This window comes from Schistocerca gregaria, chromosome 10 (genome assembly GCF_023897955.1).
Source record: "Schistocerca gregaria isolate iqSchGreg1 chromosome 10, iqSchGreg1.2, whole genome shotgun sequence".
NCBI classification, from domain to species: Eukaryota; Metazoa; Arthropoda; class Insecta; order Orthoptera; family Acrididae; genus Schistocerca; species Schistocerca gregaria.
This window is the reverse complement of record NC_064929.1, coordinates 82,291,010-82,311,717: the sequence shown is the minus strand read 5'-3', so window position 1 is coordinate 82,311,717 and position 20,708 is coordinate 82,291,010. Positions and strand designations below refer to the sequence as shown.

The 20,708-nt window shown below is 39.3% G+C and overlaps 1 protein-coding gene across 5 annotated transcripts in view; it reads right to left on the bottom strand.

The window, feature by feature from the left end:
* Nucleotides 1-20,708, bottom strand: part of LOC126293317 (molybdenum cofactor sulfurase 3) — a 151,285-nt gene that overhangs the window by 26,614 nt on the left and 103,963 nt on the right. For all 5 annotated transcript variants that reach the window (XM_049986465.1, XM_049986462.1, XM_049986463.1 and 2 more), the window contains one exon: nt 9,777-9,883. In XM_049986465.1, the coding sequence (XP_049842422.1) occupies nt 9,777-9,883 (107 nt within the window). The remainder of the gene's footprint in view (nt 1-9,776; nt 9,884-20,708) is intronic.

The following is a 20,708-nucleotide window of genomic DNA, read 5'->3' as shown; positions in this document are numbered from 1 at the left end:
TAGAGGGGATACAAATAAAATGTAGACCGGCAATGGCAAGAAAAGCATTTCTGAAGAAGAAAAATTTGTTAACATCGAATATAGATTTAAATGTCAGGAAGTCGTTTCTAGTAGTATTTGTATGGAGTGTAGCATGGATGATAAATAGTTTAGACAAGAAGAGAATAGAAGCTTTCAAAATGTGGTGCTACAGAAGAATGCTGAAGATTAGATGGGTAGATCACATAACTAATGAGGAGGTATTGAATAGAATTGGGGAGTAGAGGAGCTTGTGGCACAACTTGACTAGAAGAAGGGATCAGTTGGTAGGACATGTTCTGAGACATTGAGGGATCACCAATTTAGTATTGGAGGGCAGTGTGGAGGGTAAAAATCGTAGAGGGAGAGGAAGAGGAAGAGATGAATACACTAAGCAGATTCAGAAGGATGTAGGCTGCAGTAGGTACTGGGAGATGAAGAAGCTTGCACAGGATAGAGTAGCATGGAGAGCTGCATCAAACAGGTCTCAGGACTGAAGACCAGAACATAGTCTCCCACTATCCAAGTCCATTGAATCAACAAGGGGCTGTAGCAGAAGGAATACTACAGATTGCAAGGAAATTCTCACCAAATCATCCAAATAAACTGCACAGGTGGAACCGGTATCATATTTCTTAAACTATCAGCAGAAAAACACGGCCTGCACAGACTTGTCTCCCATTCAAAGTCAGCCATTAATTATAAGCAACCTTCATAATCCACAAATAGTCTCCCACACAACTCCTCACCCTGTTGTGTGTTCAACCAGTTATATTTAAGGACCAATAAACAATTAGGAAATTGACATTAGTGGACTCGTGATGCTAATATAAATGCTACATAAGCAAGCCTGCCCTCCCCACGCCAAACCCCTTACTACAACATTCCCCCCTCAATGCACTAAACCAGTTACTTCCCTCAGAAATGCCACTAAAATACAGTCCCAAACATCAGCTATATCTATTTTACTGGAATGAGATTTTCACCCTGCAGCAGAGTGTGCGCTGATATGAAACTTCCTGGCAGGTTAAAACTGTGTGCCAGTGAGACTTGAACTCGGGACCTTTGCCTTTTGCAGAGAAGTGCTCTACCAACTGAGCTACCCAAGCACAACTCACGACCTGTCCTCACAGCTTCAATTCTGCCAGTACCTTGTCTCCTACCTTCCAAACTTCACAGAAGCTATTTTACTAACTTAAATATTTTACGTGATGACACAACAGCACACCCAGAAGGCCTTTAATGGGGCTATACTTTACTTTTTTACCTACTATTCTGCTCACCATTACATTTATGTGGTCAAAACAACAGTACCTAATATGCATGTGGACAGCACTGTATTCACGATACAAGTGGATCCTCGCCTGCAAGTTCTACGTTTTAAATCTCGTCTTGCCAGCAATGGTTTTCGTGTGCCAATTGCACAGTTTCTGTACACTAGAAACCAACACCTGGTTGAGTTCACAGCAGGCTGCATCAGTCCAATACTCCAGTGTCAATACCACAGCTAATCGTGCAACCAGTAGTCCAGCCTGTGACTACCTTGCAGCTGAGAGAGCGTTGCTACCTTGAGCCAATTACTGAGGAATGAACGTGTGACTCATGTAATGGTGAAACTTCTTCCATTGCAGAAGTTCAACTTGCATTTCAATATTGTGTCTTCAACTGAGCAATGTGCTTACTATTGGTTAGGCTTCAGTTGTGTACTATGTTCTGCATTTCAAACATTTCTGTGAAGTGGTTTGCTGCACCATTTAAAGCACAGCAGATACGCTCAGTGCAGTGACACTTACTAGTGGTTTCACGAAGCCTCAGATTTCTCACAGAATGCACAGGTGGTCCTCTCAAACCACTGTCTGAGGGTTAAAAGATTGGTGATAATTTGAAGATAGTCTGTGGGGAACTTCCATGAGAGGTGAAGTGTCCAGTTTTAGCACTATGTTTTGGATCGCCTGTAGGAACTTTAAGTTTCTGTCTGCTGCACTGCCCCAGATGATTGTTGCACATTCTAGCAGCAGCCATTTGGTGGCCTCTAACAGAGCTTCACACCTATGTGACTGACAGTGGTGATGTGGGGGCTTCCACTGGGTAGAACAGTCTCAATCTGCCCAGTGCTTTGCCCCTGATATTCTCAATATGTCAGCCACAAATCAGACGACAGCACAGTGTAACGCCAAGCACTGGCACTTTGTTGGATTGGGACTCCCTGCACTGAGACTGTAGGCACATCTGCATGGATGTGTCCCTTCAACTCAATGACGGCTTCATTTTTCTGTACGTTGTAGGAGTGGTACCACATTGTTGACCATATTGTGAGGGTGTCAGCTGCCATCCGAAGACATTACTGCAGCGCTGTGATGCATCTGTTGTGACTGCAGACTACCATGTTGTCTGTATACGACACAAGTTGCACTCATTCTCTGTCTGGCAGGTCCGCACTGTACAGAGAATAGAGGATCAACCCGATGACCGAGCCTCGAGGTACACTTCAGGTATACATGATGCTCTGTGGAAATTGTGTTGGCTGGTCAAACGTGAAACACCCTGCATCGAAGATGGCTCTGGTGGACTGCCAGCACAAGTAACTTGTACAAGAAGCTACCATGTGACATAGAGTCAAAGGCATTCGATCCATTGAGTAAAAGTGTGTCAAAATACTCGTGTCTGTCAATAAATGCTGCTTCTGTGAGGCGCAATAGCTGGTGTGTCATCTAGTCAGGTCATCGGATATCAAACTGTCGATTCAGAAGGGTGCCTTCTGCTTCAATGTAGCTTAACATGAGGATCAAGTACAGTGTCACGAGCACCTTTCACAGCACTGGGGAAGCCTCAGGGGGTAGCGATTCTTCACCGAGTGGCTCTCCCTTCCTGGCTCAGAAAGCACTACCACAGCTGTGCACTTTCAGCATTCTGGGGACATGTTAGACCGCAGCATGCCGTTCAAATTGATGGTTAGATGGTCAGCTGCTGTGTCAGGTAACTGCTTTAAGAGGAGGCTTTGTGATGTGGTCTGGCCCACCAGGTTTTAGTGTCAACAGTGGCAGAACAACACTCGGAATTCTTTGGCAGAGAGGGATGTCGTGACATTGTCCTCGTGCCACATTTCTAGCAGGTTTGCGATGAGCAGCAGGTGGGATAGTCCCCAGGCAGCAGACACTGAGAGCCATGTCCTGAAGACTTGGTTGCTGTTGCATCACTACTCAGTTCACATAATATCTCTTCACAAGGTGCCAAGTGCATGATACCTTGCCTTGCTCAGAAATAATTTGCCATCTTTGTTTACCAGACTTTCCTTGAGTTGGAATTCCAACACTTACTTAAGCACCAGTCCTAGAGTGAAAAGGACTGTGAAATAGCTCTGCTTCATAATAGTTCACAGCTTGCCCAGTTTGTAAGCAGTCCTCTACATGGGCCAATTTGATGCGTCAGTGCAGTTCATTCTATTAAGTACTTCCATCACTTTTTAAGTTTATCTGCATCAGAGGTGAAGGTTAAACTGCCATCAACAAGGTGAAGGTAATTCGGATATTATCCATAAACACATATTACTTCAACATTTCTGCAGTCTAAGAGTAACTTCTCATCCAATTTTGAATTTCTCATTATGATGATATAATCCAATGAAACGTGATCATGAGTAGCAAATTGTCTAAAGCCAACTCATTCCACAATCTGATTGAAATGCTTTTGTGGCACCTTTAAATTCCTTTATCCAGCAATAAATGTTTTGGATTACTGTTTCAGTCTGTACGAAGGAATGTCCTTTATTCATTATCATTTGATTATCTTTCTGTAAATCATTGATGTAGGAATTGTCACAAGTGTAATTACATGCAAAGTACATGTAATACACACATAATATCACTTACAGAGCTGTTTTCATGCATTTTAGAGAGTACATGAACATTTACATGAATGTTAAGACAACAATTTTACACACATTCAAATTGCTCATCTATGTCATAGAAACTTTCGCTTAAAAGACCATTTTTAAGCTCAGTCTTAAATTTTACTTCATCTGCTATTTCCTTCATGTACACTGGCAGAAAATTGTAAAGTTTTATTCCAAAATAACTTACATTAGTGTTATCCTTACTTTTTCTACAAAAAATTTTTTACACTTGCGAGTATTAGAATTGTGGCAGTCCTCAATGGTACGTACAAGGTTCAGGTGTGCTCTAGTACATAGAATGCTTTTAAATATATGCAGTGATGGGATTGGGAGTGTTTGTAATTGTTTGAAGAGGATCCCACTGAGTTCTTGTAGAGTTGTGCGTTATAATTCGAATAGCTCTTTTCTGTAGTTTGAAGGTATCTATTAAGTGTGATGTAGTTTTACCCCAAATACTATACCATAAGACACAACAGACAGTAAGTAAGCAAAATACACTAACCTAGCACACTCTATGCTGCATACTCTAGATATTACCCTCAATCATACTCTAGATATTACCCTCAATGCGAAACATGCTGAACTGAACCTGTGGGATAAATACTTGATACGGCCTTTCCAGCTTAAGTTTTGATCAATGTGCATGCCCAGAAACTTTGTGGATTGCACATTCTCTATCTCTTTGTCACTCACTTTTAACTGGAGATCATTTCCTTGGTTTGCTTTGCCATGCTGTATACAATTTGTTTTACTGAAGTGTTAACTCATGTGCATTAAACCTCTGTTGGGTACAAGGAAGGAGCCTCCACAAAGATCGTGCAAGGGTCATTATTGACAAAGAGAGGATAAGTTTTAGCATGATCGGGTGTACCCTGGGCATTAGGAAGAATCCCATCTCATTCAAGAATCCTAGCGGCAAATCCTACCACCATCAGAACCAAAAAGAACAAAGGCTTTTATCAAAGCCAGCCCTTAGATTAATATCCATTAATATAGAAAGTATTTCATCTGATAAAGAAGTTTTATTATATAACATCTGCAAACAAACAGCCTGTGATTTTCTGTTAATTCAAGAGACACTTAGAGGCCTAGAAGACCGATGACCAAAAGTAAATGGAATGAAACTTATCATTGAAAGACCAAGTATTACATATGGTAGTGCAGTGTTTGCTAAACCTAATATAAACATCATCTCAGTAGGTTCCATGTCAGATAACGACGTAGAGATCCTGACGGTGGAAATCCAGTCATGTACAGTGACATCCATATATAAACCACCTAACGCTAAATTCTGCTTCAAGGAACCACCTAACTTCCACTCTCAACCAACAAAATTAGTAATTGGCGACTTTAGCTGCCGCAGAACATCATGGGGCTACAAGGAAACTGACAAAAATGGAGAAGATCTGAAAAATTGGAGTGAACAAATGGGACTGATGTTAATCCATGACCAGAAGCTACCACCATCCTTCAATAGTGGCAGATGGCATACAGGTTATAACCCAGATAACATCTTCGCCAGTGAACATATTGCCCAACAAGTAAAGAAGTATGTTGCAGATGTAATCCCACGCACACAACATATACCTATTGTTTGTTCTGTTGAAGCAGCTGTGAAACCAGAGTGTGTCCAGCTCAAAAGACAATTTAACTTCAAGAAAGCAAAGTGGGAGAATTTGACACAAGAACTTGATATGGAAGTCCTAAATCTCGACGCATCACCAGAGAGGTATGATGATTTTGTCAAAACACTCCAAGCCGTCTCACGTAAATATATCCCGAGAGGATGCAGAATGAACTATATCCCAGGACTCGATGAAGACTCAAAATCTCTGCTGGAGAGATATGAACAACTGTTTGAAATAGATCCACTCTCGGATGGAACAATAAAAACAGGTGAGGACCTATTAAATGCCATATCAGTTTCCAGAAGCAGAAAATGGTGTGATTTGGTATCAAACCTAGATATGCAACAGAATAGACGAAAAGTGTGGATATTATTGAAGACCCTCAACAATGACCCAACCCTTACTCTCCCTGATCTCTCAAAGATAACCCCTGACCAAATTGCTCATCAATTACTTCTCAATGGCAGGACTACAGGAAGATAAGAAAAATCTAAATTCTTTAGACAGGCATAGGAAAAGGAGTAACTCAACACCTCTTTTACCTTAAAAGAACTGGAAACAGTTTTCACAACTACAAAGAGTAATAAAGCTGCTGGCCTAGATGAAATACAGACGGAACAAATCAAAAAGTTTGGACCTGCCACAAAACAGTGGATATTAAACCTTATGGACACCTGCATTTCAAAATAGCAAATCCCCAAATCTGGCGTAAAGCCAAGGTAATAGTACTTTTAAAGCTTGGGAAAGAACTAACAGATCCAAAAAGTTTCCATCCGGTTTCACTCCTTTGTCATTTGTACAAGGTATTGGAAAGGCTGATCCTAAATCGAATATCAGAGTATACTGATAAAAGAGCAATCTGGCTTCTGATCGGATAGGTCTTGCTGTGGACAGATCCTTAATTTGACTGAGAATATTGAGGATGATACTGTTTAACATCAAAAAGCTGCTTAGAAAAGTATACTTAGCTAGAAAGGATTACCGACTAACTCAGATCCTTCAGTGTATGCTGCAAAACAGGAGATACTTCGTCTCTCTCTAAGACGAGAAGAGTCGATGGAGAATGCAGAAAAATGGTCTCCCTCAGGGAAGTGTGCTGTCTCAGCTGGTATATATCTACACAAATGACCAGCCAGCTAACTCTTCAACTAAGGCATTCATATACGCTGATGATACAGCAATCACTGCCCAAGATGAGACCTTCGAGGAAGTAGAGGTAAAACTGACAATAGCTCTTGAAAATTTGGCCAAGTATTACGACGAAAACTGACTGAAACTGAACTCTGGAAAGACCCAAGTCTGTGCATTCCATCTTAGAAACAGGGAAGCCAAAAGGAAACCGAACATCACTTGGAGAGGAGAACAACTACTCCACTGCAAATACCTTGGGGTGAAGATGGACTGCTCCCTCACATTCAATGCCCACTGTGAAGAAATGAGCCTCAAAGTAAAAGTGTGGAACATCATCATCATCTGTAAACTTACAGGAACCACCTGGGGTGCCCAGCCAAAAGTGCTTAGAACATCTGCCTTGGCACTATGTTTCTCCGCCACAGAATATGCAGCACCCGTCTGGCAAAACTCTGCACATGCTAAACATGTAGACACAGCCCTGAATGAGACAGGACGCATTGTTAAGGCTGCTTATGGCCTGCTCCTGTCAATAAGCTGTACCAAATTATGGGTATAGCACCGTCATGCATTTGAAGGCAAGCTGCAACAGAAGTGGAGAAGAAAAAACAAGGAATCGACCCTAGACATCCTTTGTTTGGACATGACCCTCAACAGCAAAAAAGATTCCTACAGAAAACTATGGCAATTCATTCACCTCCCAGAACTCGCAGAGAGGAGCTTTGGCGAGACTCTCTAGCTGAAGATAACCACCTAACAGTCAAGGAGGAAATAGCCGAAGATTCACACCTGTCATACCGTGACCTGGAAGACTTTGAACAGACTGCGAGTTGGGGTGTCCAGGTGCAAAGCCAACCTCAGGAAGTGGGGCTTTAGCAATGAGAAGGAAACTTGTCAGTGTTGTGACGTACAGGACGAACAACATCTGCTAGTCTGCAGGAACCTATCGGCTGCATGCACTATCTGCGATCTTGCTGCAGCCAGCAAAACTGCTATGATAACCACCAAATACTGGGCCCGTCTATAAACATAATCCTCTTGCTACTTGTTTATCTGCTGCTTGTTTGTATATATTATTGAATCTGTGTCATAAATACTACTGTATATATTTAATTTTGCAAATTTGTTATGTGAATCAATACTTATTAGTTTTGTAATGGACTCAAAAAATAAATAAATAAACCTCTGTTGTACATATTTCAGACTATGCCAGTTGTGGTGGATAGTGATTTTTTTTATTTTTATGATCACTTATAATTATGCTCATTTCATCTGTGAACAACATAATTTTGGTAGCAATATTTGGATTCTTTGTCCAAAACAAGAATAATAAGGGACCAAGAACACTGCCCCCTGGGATGCCTATTTCCACTTTTTTGCATCTGAAAACTATTTGATTTTCTGGTCATTATGATCTGAGATAACTTCTACAACTTGAGTTCTGTCTTGAAAGTAAGATTCAAGACATTTCCATACAACTCCTCTTATTTCTGTTGCCTCAATCTTGTTTAACAAAATTTGGTGATTTGCTGTATTTAATGCTTTCGATAGATCTAAGTTAATTCACACTGAACATTTTTTAATCGTCAAAATTCTTGACAATCTCCTCAGTATAAGCACAGATGGCTGATTCTGCACTGTTGCCTGAATGGAAGTCATGTTGATTGCAGTTTGGAAGTTTGTCTGCATCTAAGTAATTTACGAGTCTGATTTTCATTAATGTCTCTAAAACTTGAAAAATGATTGGAGAATGAAAATTGATCTGTAATTTTTTACCTTATATGGCCCTTCTTTTTTAAACAGATGTCTAACCTTTGAGATTTTGAACCTCTGTGGAAACATCCCTTTGTTGAATGACAAATTGCTAATATATAGTAGGGGCTTTTATAATTTGTTGGGCATCATTTTTAATTGGTGACACAGGCACTTCATCCAAACCGGAAGACATTTTTGGTTTTTCTTTGCACATAAATTCAACTACAGTCAAGTTTTCAACTTTTATTCCATCTCTGTATTATTTTCAAACACACTAAACTATCAATTAGTTCTATAGTAATATCTGTGGTTTTTGTTGTGGGTCATGTACTGTTTTACATTCTGACACTGGAGAACCCATATTGGCTAGATTCTGAAGAATTACTTGCTCTTCTTATCAAATTTTCAAATGTTTTAGTGTATTTTATGACAAAATCAAGTTATTTCCCAAGTTTATTCTCTATATTCACTTGCAAACTGCACTGTACATTTCAATGACACTGTCCCGACCATTATATTCCATACCACAGGTGCACTTATTTTGAACTTCTGTCCATGGTATGACAGCACTTATGATTGAACGCGCAAATTCTTAATTCAGTTAACACAATGGCATATAGTACACTTAACTGATGAAATATGATCACAATTTACAGGCCGATTTGAAACTACATATATACTTGCCACCACTTTGGTATCTCAATTTGTATGTGGATTCACAGAAGGAAGAAAGGTCATGGTGCACATGCATAAATGGATGGGAAAGGAACCTTTCTCCACCCATGCATCTTAACTGATTTAGGGAATCCTTAGCAATTCTAAATCGGGGAGGGCAGACAACAATTTTAACTCCACTCTTCCCAAATATGAGTCCAGTGGGCTCAGTACCTGGAGTATGGACGACATTTTATCTTTTTCTTTCGTCATTTTTTATATCAGTGCCTCAAATTCATGTTTATCCATGAAACCAATCACTTACGACATTTGCTGACAAATACCAGTGCATTATAACTGTTTGAAAACAACCGTCACATGCAACATAATTACCGAGAGCTGTGCTGTTTAACAAAACTGAGCAGCAATTTTACAGAATACTGTCATACTTACACATCCCCCCCCCCCCCCCTCCCCAACATGCATTGGACTGTGGAATGCTAATTAGAATACCAGATGTGGTGTAGAAGCTCTTCAAATACAGGCAGGTTCCATTACACACTGGCCAAATTAGAGCTCCACATTTTTTTTTACCAGGCTACAAAAATTTCTGAACAAGGTCGTCTTGTGAGCAAAGGAAATGGGACCTTATGAAGGTCTTTCTTGAACTACTACTAAATAAAATCGTTTTTACTGACCTTTGGGAATGCTGCTCTCTCCTGCAGGATGTCTGCAAACCAGTTAATACTGGCCAGGTTAATCATCAGGTACTGTGCTTGATTTGATAGTGACAGTTCAGATGTATCTGAAAAATGTCAAAAGAATACTGTAATCTGATTGAAAAAGCATGGGCACATTTTTTAATCAGAAGGTGAAAACAATCTAACAAATGGATGATGTGTAATAGAATACTAATTTCTTAATCCATTCTACAATGAAATAAGAAGAAAATGTTTACAATTTCAGTATTTACATAATGTAAAAAATGAGTGAAGATATGCATTCCATTGGCAACAAAAGAAAAACCACTCTACTGGATAGTTACTACAATGCTTGCTGCTTTGTAATTGTAAATTCTTAGTACATCTTGCTGTTTGATACCGATCTATTGATCATAAACTTTATATAACAACCCTGCTAACAGTGACCATTGTTACATATTGATCTCAAAGATGAAGCTCACTGAGTTATAAATAACACCGTGGAAATGCCTTGGCCAAATATAAATTATTTATGGAGTAAAAATAATAACTTGCCAAATAATTGAGGTGCCATGCTGTCAAAAAGAACATAAACAAGACTGAGAACACTGCTAGCTAATGGATGATCCTTTCCTTGATGGTATAGAGTATGTGCATATGCATGCAGTGCCCCCCCTCCCCCCCCCCCCCCCCCCCCACCACACAAACACACAAATTACATACCATGTAGCTGTAGTGCGAGTAATGTCTGTAATCGACCTGACCACCAGGTCAGATTAAAAAAAAGAGATCAAAGCAATTCAGAGGCACACTGCTAGAACTCTTAAACAATAGGTTTGATGAACATGCAAGTGTTAGGGAAATACTCCACAAACTCAATACTGCCACCAACAGATACCTCCCGTAAGGCTCGTGCTGACCCGGCAAGAGAAATCAGGACTCTTAAGGAAGCATACAGACAGTAATTATTTCCCTTGCTCCATTTGTTAGTGGAATAGACAAAGGGAGTTATTACCAGTGATACAAAGTACCCTCTGCCATGCACCTATCCTAACTTGTACAGTATGTACATAGACATAGATATATTCATATACGGCACTCCATAAATCCCACCATGAAGAAGAGCCTTTAGGGATGTGGGGTAAGTCAAATTATAAACTACATAGCAGAAGCAGCAACTGTCGGCTACTTCTGTAAAGTATACTAACAATCAATTATGACTTTACTAACACGGAATGATATCGCTCCTCTTCTTTGTCATACTCTACTCAAACGCTGTTGGATGTCCCACCCTCAGTCTTCAAGAAGAATGCAGGGTTCTCAATACAAAAAAGCAGATGCTGTCAAATGCATTATAAAAACAAACATTTAAAAAGTCACTATTGTAAAATGCGAACATGAATTTAGTGAGTGCAGGCTTTGCCTGTGAAGAACAGTGGCTGTTAGAAACTAAAATTGCAGAGCAGCCATTTTTCACTCGACAAACGTGCTATCTTGTGAACTGTGGAAATACTAAGTGTTATACCACTACATGAATGTTGAAGATTAGGTGGGTAGATCACGTGACTTATGAGGAGGTATTGAATAGGATTGGGGAGAAGAGGAATTTGTGGCACAACTTGACTAAAAGAAGGGATCGGTTAGTAGGACATGTTCTGAGGCATCAAGGAATCACCAATTTAGTATTGGAGGGCAGTGTGGAGGGTAAAAATCGTAGAGGGAGACCAAGAGATGAATACACTAAACAGATTCAGAAGGATGTAGGTTGCAGTAGGTATTGGGAGATGAAGTATCTTGCACAGGATAGATTAGCATGGAGAGCTTCATCAAACCAGTCTCAGGACTGAAGACCAGAACAACAACAACAAAATAGCACTACAGAATAAAATAAATTCACACATTCAACTTATAATGTGATAATCCACACTATTAGCCAAAGGCCACATGTTACAAATATCAGGCTGTGTATAGTGCTGGTATGGCATGTACAAACAGTAAATTGCTTGTGTGCACTTAATGTAAACTCTTTGGTCAGGTACACTGTGAGATTAAACAGTAAGACATATTATTTCTTGTTGAGTTAGTCAAAACCCCATCAATATGTGCTTTGGTTGAAACTTCCATAAGAGTGGTAGTTATAATTTCAATTTGTGATTTTACTATGTCTTTTCAAAATTATTTTAATAACCTTGTATGATGTTTAGATTTGTATCTGTGAATGCCCAAAAAAAGCAGCAGTTATTTGCCATAGTTTAGTGACACTATTTTTTTAAATTACATTGTATTACAATGAGGTCCATGAGGTAGTTTTAACCAAAGAGCATAACAACAAACAGTAATATGCCTTGGTATTTACTCTTAGAATGTGTGGTATTTACTCTTAGAATGTGCCTGATCAGCGAGTTAATACTATATGTACACAGCCTACAACTTACTCCAATTTATGTATGGCTGCCTAATGTACATTATCACACTTTAAGTTGAATCTGTGAATTTTATTTTATTGTATGGTGGTGTCAAATTAACATCTTCATCTGAATCTACACCTACATCTATATCTATATTCTGCACGGCAGAGGGTGCATTTCATTTTAGTAGTTATTAGAGTTACTTCCTGTACCATTCACATATTGAGTGTGGGAAGAATGATTGATTGAATGCCTCTGTGCATGCAGTTATTACTGTAATCTTATCCTCATGATCACTATGTGAGCGCTGTGTAGGAGATTGCAGCATATTACTATAATTATCATTTAAAGCCGGTTCTTTATACTTTATTAATAGACTTTCTCAGGATAGTTTATGTGTCTCCTTCAGTATCTCTATAAGACTTTCCAATGAATCAGATAAACCTGTGAACATTCATGCTGCCCTCTGCTGCACTCATTCAATATCCCCCGTTGGTCCTATTTGGAACAGGAACCAAACATTTGAACAATATTCTAGAACTGGTTGTATGAGCGATTTGTAGGCAATCTCTTTTGTAAGCTGATTGCACTTTCCAAGTATTCTACTAATAAACCAAAGCCTAGCACCTGCTTTACCCACAGTTGACTATGTGATCATTCCATTTCATATCCCTACAAAGTGTTAGACCCAGGTATTTGTATGAGCTGTCCGATTTCAGCAGTGACTCGCTGATATAACAGTCAAAGGATATTACATTTTTTTCATTTTATGAAGTGCATAATTTTACATTTTGAACATTTAAAGCAAGTTGCCAATCTTTGCACTACTTTAGAATTTTACCAAGATCTGATTGAATATTTATGCAGTTTCTTTCAGACAGTACTTCATCATAGATAACTACATCATCTGCAAAAAGTCTGAGGTAACTATTAATATGTTCTGCAAGGTCATTAACATACAACATGAACAGCAGAGGTCCAAACACACTTCCCTGGGGCACACCCAAAGTTAGTTCTCTCTCCATCCAAGATAACGTGCTGCGTCCTCCCTACCATAAAATCCGCAACCCAACCACAAATTTCACTTCATACACCATATGGCCATACTTTTGACAATAATCATAGCTGTGGTACCGAGTCAAATGCTTTGCTGAAGTCACGAGATACTGAATCTACCTGTTGCCTTTGATCAGAAGCTTTCAGTATCTCATGTAAGAAAAGTACAAGTTGTGTTTCACATGATCAATGTTTTCAGAATTCGTGTTGTTTGACATGGTGGAGGTCTTTCTGTTTGAGATACCTCACTGTCTTTGAGCTCAGAATGTGTAATGTGATTCTACAACAAATTGATGTCAAGGATACTGGATGGTAGTTTTGTGGATTACTTCTAGTACCCTTCTTTTAGACAGGTGTGATGTGTGCTGCTTTTTTTCCCAGAACACTAGGCATGGTATTTTGTTCAAGGGATCTATGGCAGAGTACAGTTAGAAGAGAAGTTGACTCAGCCACAAATTCAGTATAGAATCTGACAGGGATTGCATCATGCTCTGGAGTTTTGTTCAATTTTAACAATTTCAGCTGTTTCTCAACGCTACTGACACTAATAATTATTTAGTTTAACTTTTAAATGGAAGGAAGATTAAATTGGGACAATTCTCCTGAGTTTTGCTTTGTATTTCCACAGTTATGAATCTGTTCACATTGGTAGAGTGAAACATGTCAAAATAAAGTTACATGCAACTTGTGGCTTCTCTGCTGTTCTAAATTTACTAACAAAAACTATCCACTGAAGAATGGTATAATTGCTAAAAGATGACTTGGGGAGAAAATCAGTTTAGGTTCCACAGGAATGTGAGAACTCAAGTGGCAGTACTGATCCTGAAACTATCTTTGAACATGGACCGGAAAAAAACCTCTATTTATTACATTTATAAATTCAGAGAAAATTTTGATAGTGTTAAGTGGAATGCATTTTTGGAAATTATGAAGGTATCAGAAATAAAATACAGGGAGAGAAAGATCACCTGAAACTTTGACTGGAAACAGACTACAGATATAGAAGACAAAGGATACGAATGGAAGGTGGTCATTGAAAAAGGTTAGACAGAGTGATAGCCCGTCCCTCACATCATTCAGTCTGCATACAGAGCGAGGAGTGAAGGACGGATTACTCTGGAATAGCCCAAATTAAAGTGTGCTCATAAGATTGTAATCATCAGATAACACAAAGCACTTGGAGAACCAGATGTTGTACGGACACTAAAAATAAAAATAAAAAATAATGATGATGGGGTTTATTCAGTTAAGTCATATAATACTGTAGGAATTAGATTAGGATATGAGGCACTACAAGTGCTAAATGAGTTTGGCTTTTTGGCAGCTAAATAATGGTTGACTGCAAAAGTGAAACAATGGAAAATACAGGAAAATGGCACGTTCTATGTGTGCACAACAACTAACAAGCTGTCTGTGTACACAAATGGCCACCAGCAAACAATAGAATAATGATAATTTTATGAAAAGGATAGACTGCTACTCCCACTTAGCAAAAATTTTGAGTCACAGACAGGGACAACAAAAGCACTGCTATTCAAGGGAGCTTTCAGCCAAAAGGCCTCGTTCTACAGGAGACAACACACACATTCACACAAGCACGATTCATACATACATGGCCACTGTCTCTATCCACTGAGGCCAGACTGTGAGTAATTGCGCATAATGGAAGAAGAAATCTGGGGGGGAGGGGGGGGGGGGGAAGTACAGAGGATGTTGGAGTTGGGATGTGGAGGGATAGACGGCTAGGGGTGGTGGTGGTGGTAGTGGTGGTGGTGGTGGTGGTGGTGGAGGGTGGGCAGTAAAGTGCTGCTTGTGGGAGTGTGCAGGGACAAAGAGGGACAGCTATGGGCACTTAGGAGATTAGGCAGGGGTGGGGGTGGTGAGGAGGAGGGGAAGGATGGGGGGGGGGGGGGGGGGGGAGGAAGGAACCGCCACCTGCATCACCCATCTCTTCAAAGGCAGGGCTACCTGTGAAAGCAGTCACGTGATCTACAAGCTAACCTGCAACCACTGTGCTGCGTTCTACCTGGGCACAACAAGAGAAAAGCTGCCCATCCATACGAATGGCCACCAACAAACTGTAGCCAAGAGATGGTTCACTTCAATGACTGCTTCACAACCTGTGCCATCTAGATCCTTCTTACTAATACCAGTTTTTCTGACTTCCACAGGTAGGAACTCTCCCTACAATATATCCTATGTTCCCATAAGCCCCCTGGCTTCAACCTTTATTAGTCCCCTGCTCTCACTCCAGCACTATATAGCCTTCTATTCTACTAACACACCCACAGTCTTTTTACTTCTCTGTTTTCCTCCCCCCCCCCCCCCCCCCCCACCACCACCACCCCTCCTCACCTCCCCACTGCACCTAGCTTCCTGCACCCTCCCCACCTTGTCCTTGTGTGCTCTCACAAGGAGCACTTTACTGCCCCTCACCCCTACTCTGTTATCTCTCCCCCTTCCCACCCTAACCTCCTCCTTACCCCCACCACCCAGATTGATTCCCCCATCAGTTACTTGCACACCAGCCTCGGCAGCCTGCAACAGTAGGCTTGTGTGTGTGTGTGTGTGTGTGTGTGTGTGTGTGTGTGTGTGTGTGTGTGTGTGTGTGTGTGTGTACGTTTTTGACCGAAAGCTCACTTGTTAAGCAGTCTTTTTGTTGCACCTGTTTGCAACTAAATTTTCCACCTATACAGATTGCACAAGTGACATGCATATAAAATGTAGATTGACTATAGCAAGACAAGCTATTCTGAAAAAGAAAAACGCATTACTATTGAACAAAAAATTGTAAGTCTGAAAGTATTAGTCTGTGGTCTAGCCTTATATGGAAATGAAACATGGATAATAAACAGTACATATGAGAACAATAGAAGTATTTAAGATGTGGTATCACAAAAGAATGCTCACGATTAAAGGGGAATGTCAGCTACCTAATGAATGGCAGAGAGGAAAGTTACGGCGCAACTTAAGAGAAGAGACTGGTGGCAGACCACATCCAGAGGTGCCAGAGAATCCTCAGTTTGGTAATGAAGAGGAGATGCGGTTAAAAATTGTGGAGACAATGTAAGCAGATTCAAACACGGGCAGGTTGGACTAGTTACACAGAGATGAAGAGAGAGTACCAAAGAACAGACAGACTACCACGAAGAGCTGCTTCAACAACAATTAACTGCAAACTAAGCATTTATCTAACACTGCACAGAACTTTATCAGCTACAAGGGTCACTCCAAAAGAAATGCACACTTTTTTTTAATCCATCTTTTATTCTACATAATTGAAATTTATGGTGGTTCCGCTTGGCAAGCAAGAGTCCTTCAGAATCGAAAAACACTGTAGCCATAACTTTTACAGCAGAATGTGTGGTTTTGAATTCTTTTTTTCTTGTGCGAATTTGCATTATGCTACTCTTCGTCTCTGGTGAAAAATGATGGAGCCATGTTTCATCACCTGTCACAAATCTCCCAAGAAATTCATCTCCACCATTCTCATACTGTTCCAAAAGTTCACTGCACACTGTTTTTCTTGTTTCTTTGTGAGCCACTGTCAACATCCTGGGAACCCACCTGCCACAAGCCTTTTTTAACACCAACACTTTCAGTATTCTGCAAACACTTGCTTCCCCTATCCCAACGTAGCATGGCAATTCGTTCATTGTGATGCGTCTGTCAGCAGTCACCAATTCGTTAACTCTCTGCACATTGTCTGGAGTGTGAGCAGTACGAGGCCTGCCGCTGCGAGGACAATCCTCAATACTGCTGTGCCTGATTTCATCATGTGACCTGCTTGCCCACCGGCTAACTGTACTGCAGTTGACAGCGGCATCTCTGTACACCTTTTTCAACCTCTTGTGGATGTTTCCCACAATCTCGTTTTCACAGCACAGGAATTCTATGACAGCACGTTGCTTCTGACGAACATCAAGTGTAGCAGCCATCTTGAAGACATGCTGTGATGGCACCACTCACGGTAAGGGGTTGAAATAAGTTTGAAAACAAGCAGAAAGGATGTATCTACATGCTGTAAAACTTTCACACATGCAGAATGAAATCTGTATTTTTACAAAAATAGTGTGCATTTCTTTTGGGGTGACTCTCCTACCACATACTGCTCATGATAGACATATTTTTAACTATCTATAATTTATATATGAATAACTTAGTTGTAAACTATGGTAAGAGACAGTAGATAAGAACCACAGTTACTGCATGTAAAACATGGTACATGATGAGCTTTACACATATTAATTGATAGTTCCACTATGAACTGAGAAATTGCAGCTCTATCTCTAATTTTAATGCTATTCATGGATTATTTGTACAAATTCGAGGATGATGTGGATAACTATGACTCAGATAAGGTGCTGAACATGTTCCTGAATGCGAATGCACTTCAAAAGTTGCTACTTTGTATTGTTGCAACAAAAATCGTAGTACTATAAACTGAAACAATTAGGACCTTTTAAATTTGTATTTCGGAGAGGCTTCACGGCGGTGTTTCATTAACTTGCCCAGCAAGCAAACAGTGGCAAGTTAATGACAATCCATGTTAAGATCAATCAGATTGCAATTAGTCAATCTTAAATAGCATCTGATGTATTTTTAAAAATAATTTTTTGGATAGAATTTACGATTTTAAAAATATATCATAGCTCCGGAAATATATGAAAACAATGACTTATCTGCATAAAAAATCACAATGGGTGTACTTGAAGTATCTTATTTAGGACACTTTATTGAAACTTTTCTCGAAAACTGTCAATTATCATTTTTTTATAGCACAGGTATTTCTATATTCCACTAAATTACAAGGTGAGTGACTATAGTCCAATTACAATGACTTGGGAGTTGACGTCTGTCACTTGCCACTGCAGTGTTCCCACATCAGCTGCCGGCTACAGGCAATACACAAACATGGTAAGTCACTTACACGTGCTTTTAATGTGTAACAGTGAGCAATGTTGGAAGCAGCCACTGAAAGCGATGTTGGAAATGCGAGATGCTCTATCAACAGCTAATTTTAAGTGATCAACAACTGAACAGTGGCATACAATGTGCTTTGTAACCCTGAATTGAAACTCGTGTTGTAAGCTAACGACAACATCGTGATGTGCACTGTATCTGAGAAAACAGTGGTTAACAATCTTCGACGGAAATAAAATCGTGATCATTTTATTCACGGTGGTTCAGGCTAACACATATAAGTAAACTCAAGACATAAAAAAATTAAGTTTCAGTGCTAAAGGCAAACTGTAATTTCACTGCGTCATTGGTCACCTGAATCTATCCTCACAATGACTACACAGGCACTTGGTTGGCACTTGGCACTTGATTGCAGAATATATGCGACACAGAGACATTCCAAGAGTTAGAGATAAAAAAATTCAATACATCTGATGAGATTCGAACCTACAGCCTTCTACATGTCATGCCTGGTTTATACGCTAACCATTGCACTATGATGCAACACTGTCTTAAGTAATTATACTTATGACTGTGGTGACCAAATCACAATGATGATTTGCAGCCTTCACAAATTAGGCTTCACACAATGTTCTGCAAGGATTATGTAATGTCATTATGACAACTTTGTGTGTGGCACCAAATCGCATTTTGTGCAGAAGTATCCAGTATTGCTTGGTTAGTACTGTGTATGAAACATGTATGTCATTGGTTTCATCACATGTACGTGTTTTTAGTGTGGCTATAATGTGTGATGAAATATGATATAGCAGTGACAAACCCATGATTTGGTATCCAAAGACATAAAAAAAAGCCAGTCAAGGAACTAAAAGTGAACTGACCAATTTTTGTTGCAGTCTGGCAAGGGGAAACAATTTTGTCATCACACTGAGCGCTATGATTGGAGGAAAACAGCTCCAACACATGAAGGGTCAACTATCAAATAATTTTAAACAACTACAGTAAGGTTCTCCTCTACTTTAGGTTTGAATATTTGAGGATTTCCAATTTTCTATTAAAGATTTATAAACCAGAATACACATCATTTTACTAAGATTTGAAGCTCCTCTTTTCGTTCTTCCATGTTTGCGATTTAAAAACTGGTTTGTTTTAGAAATCAGCCTTATGCAAACACAATTGTGTTTTGGAAATCAGCCTTATGCAAACAATTGTTTTTATTTTATTTTTTTCATTTACAGAACTGTGATTACATATTGCACAGTTCCTGTTATTTTTAAAGTTTCCTTTAAAATGTTACGTTATCAACTTTATACAATACTAGCTTATCATCCTCTGCTTCTCACACATAGACTGTGTAGCCTGCACAAATTCTTTTTTTTTCCTCTCCTCTCTTTCATCAAATTTTTATATTGTTCACAAATTGCAACACCTTCTAAACTTTTTATGCCAATTAAGGCCACAGAAGCATGGTCCTTTCCGAATGTACTTCTGACCAAAAAGTAATTGTGGTAGCTGAAGTTAAAGGTTTTTATTAGTCATGCTTTTTGCATTCCTGTGGTAATATTCCATAGCAACTTTCATCTCCTAACACATATTTCTTTGTATCTAACTGAGAAGTGAAATACCAATTTTCATACATCCAGCTTTAAAAAATTTTTAACATAACGAAAAATTTTCTTAAAAATTTGCATCCCTACTTCACCACCTTAGGGGTTGAATTGCCAAAAACAGTGAAACACATGTTTTCTTATTTCTACTCAAGAAGTCAAATACCAGTTTTCATAGACATAGCTTTCAAAATGTTTTAGTAGTTCTTTAATAATGATTTCTTTTTCAAAAAGCTTTCACCCATTATTTTACTCCCTTAGTGATTGAATTTGCAAAAATGCTGAAACACACATTTTTTATGTCTAACAGAGAAACAAAATACCAATTGCCTTAATAGCAACATATTTTCAAAAAGCCTTTCATCCTGTATTTCACCTCATTAGGAGTGGAATTTCAAAACATTCTGTCATGAACAATGCCTACCCTGTAAGATCCCCCCTTTGCCAATTTCAAGTACCTGTCCTTCAGTGGTTTGGGTAGCATGATAACGGGTCAGTGAATCAGTGTGGCCCTATTTCACACCCTCATGGGTTAAATTCCCAAAAACAATAATACATGTAATTATTATTTATAGCCAGGAAATCCAACTGAAATTTTCATAAATTTAGCTTTAAAAATGCTTTCATAATGAAATATTTCATAAAACATTCATCCTCTACTTCACCCCCTTAAGGGTGGTATTTTGAAAAACCCTGAAACACATATTTTTAAATTTCTAATCGAGAATTCAAATACAAATTTCCATAGATGGAGCCTTAAAAATACTTCAGGAGTCCTTTAATAATGACTTATTTTCAAAATAATCGCTCACTATTTTACCCCAACAGGGGTTAAATTTCCAGAAATGCTGAAACATGTATTTTTTTGCATATGACCAAGAAACCAAATACCAATTTTCGTAGACCTGTGTTCAAAATTGTCTTAATAGCTACAT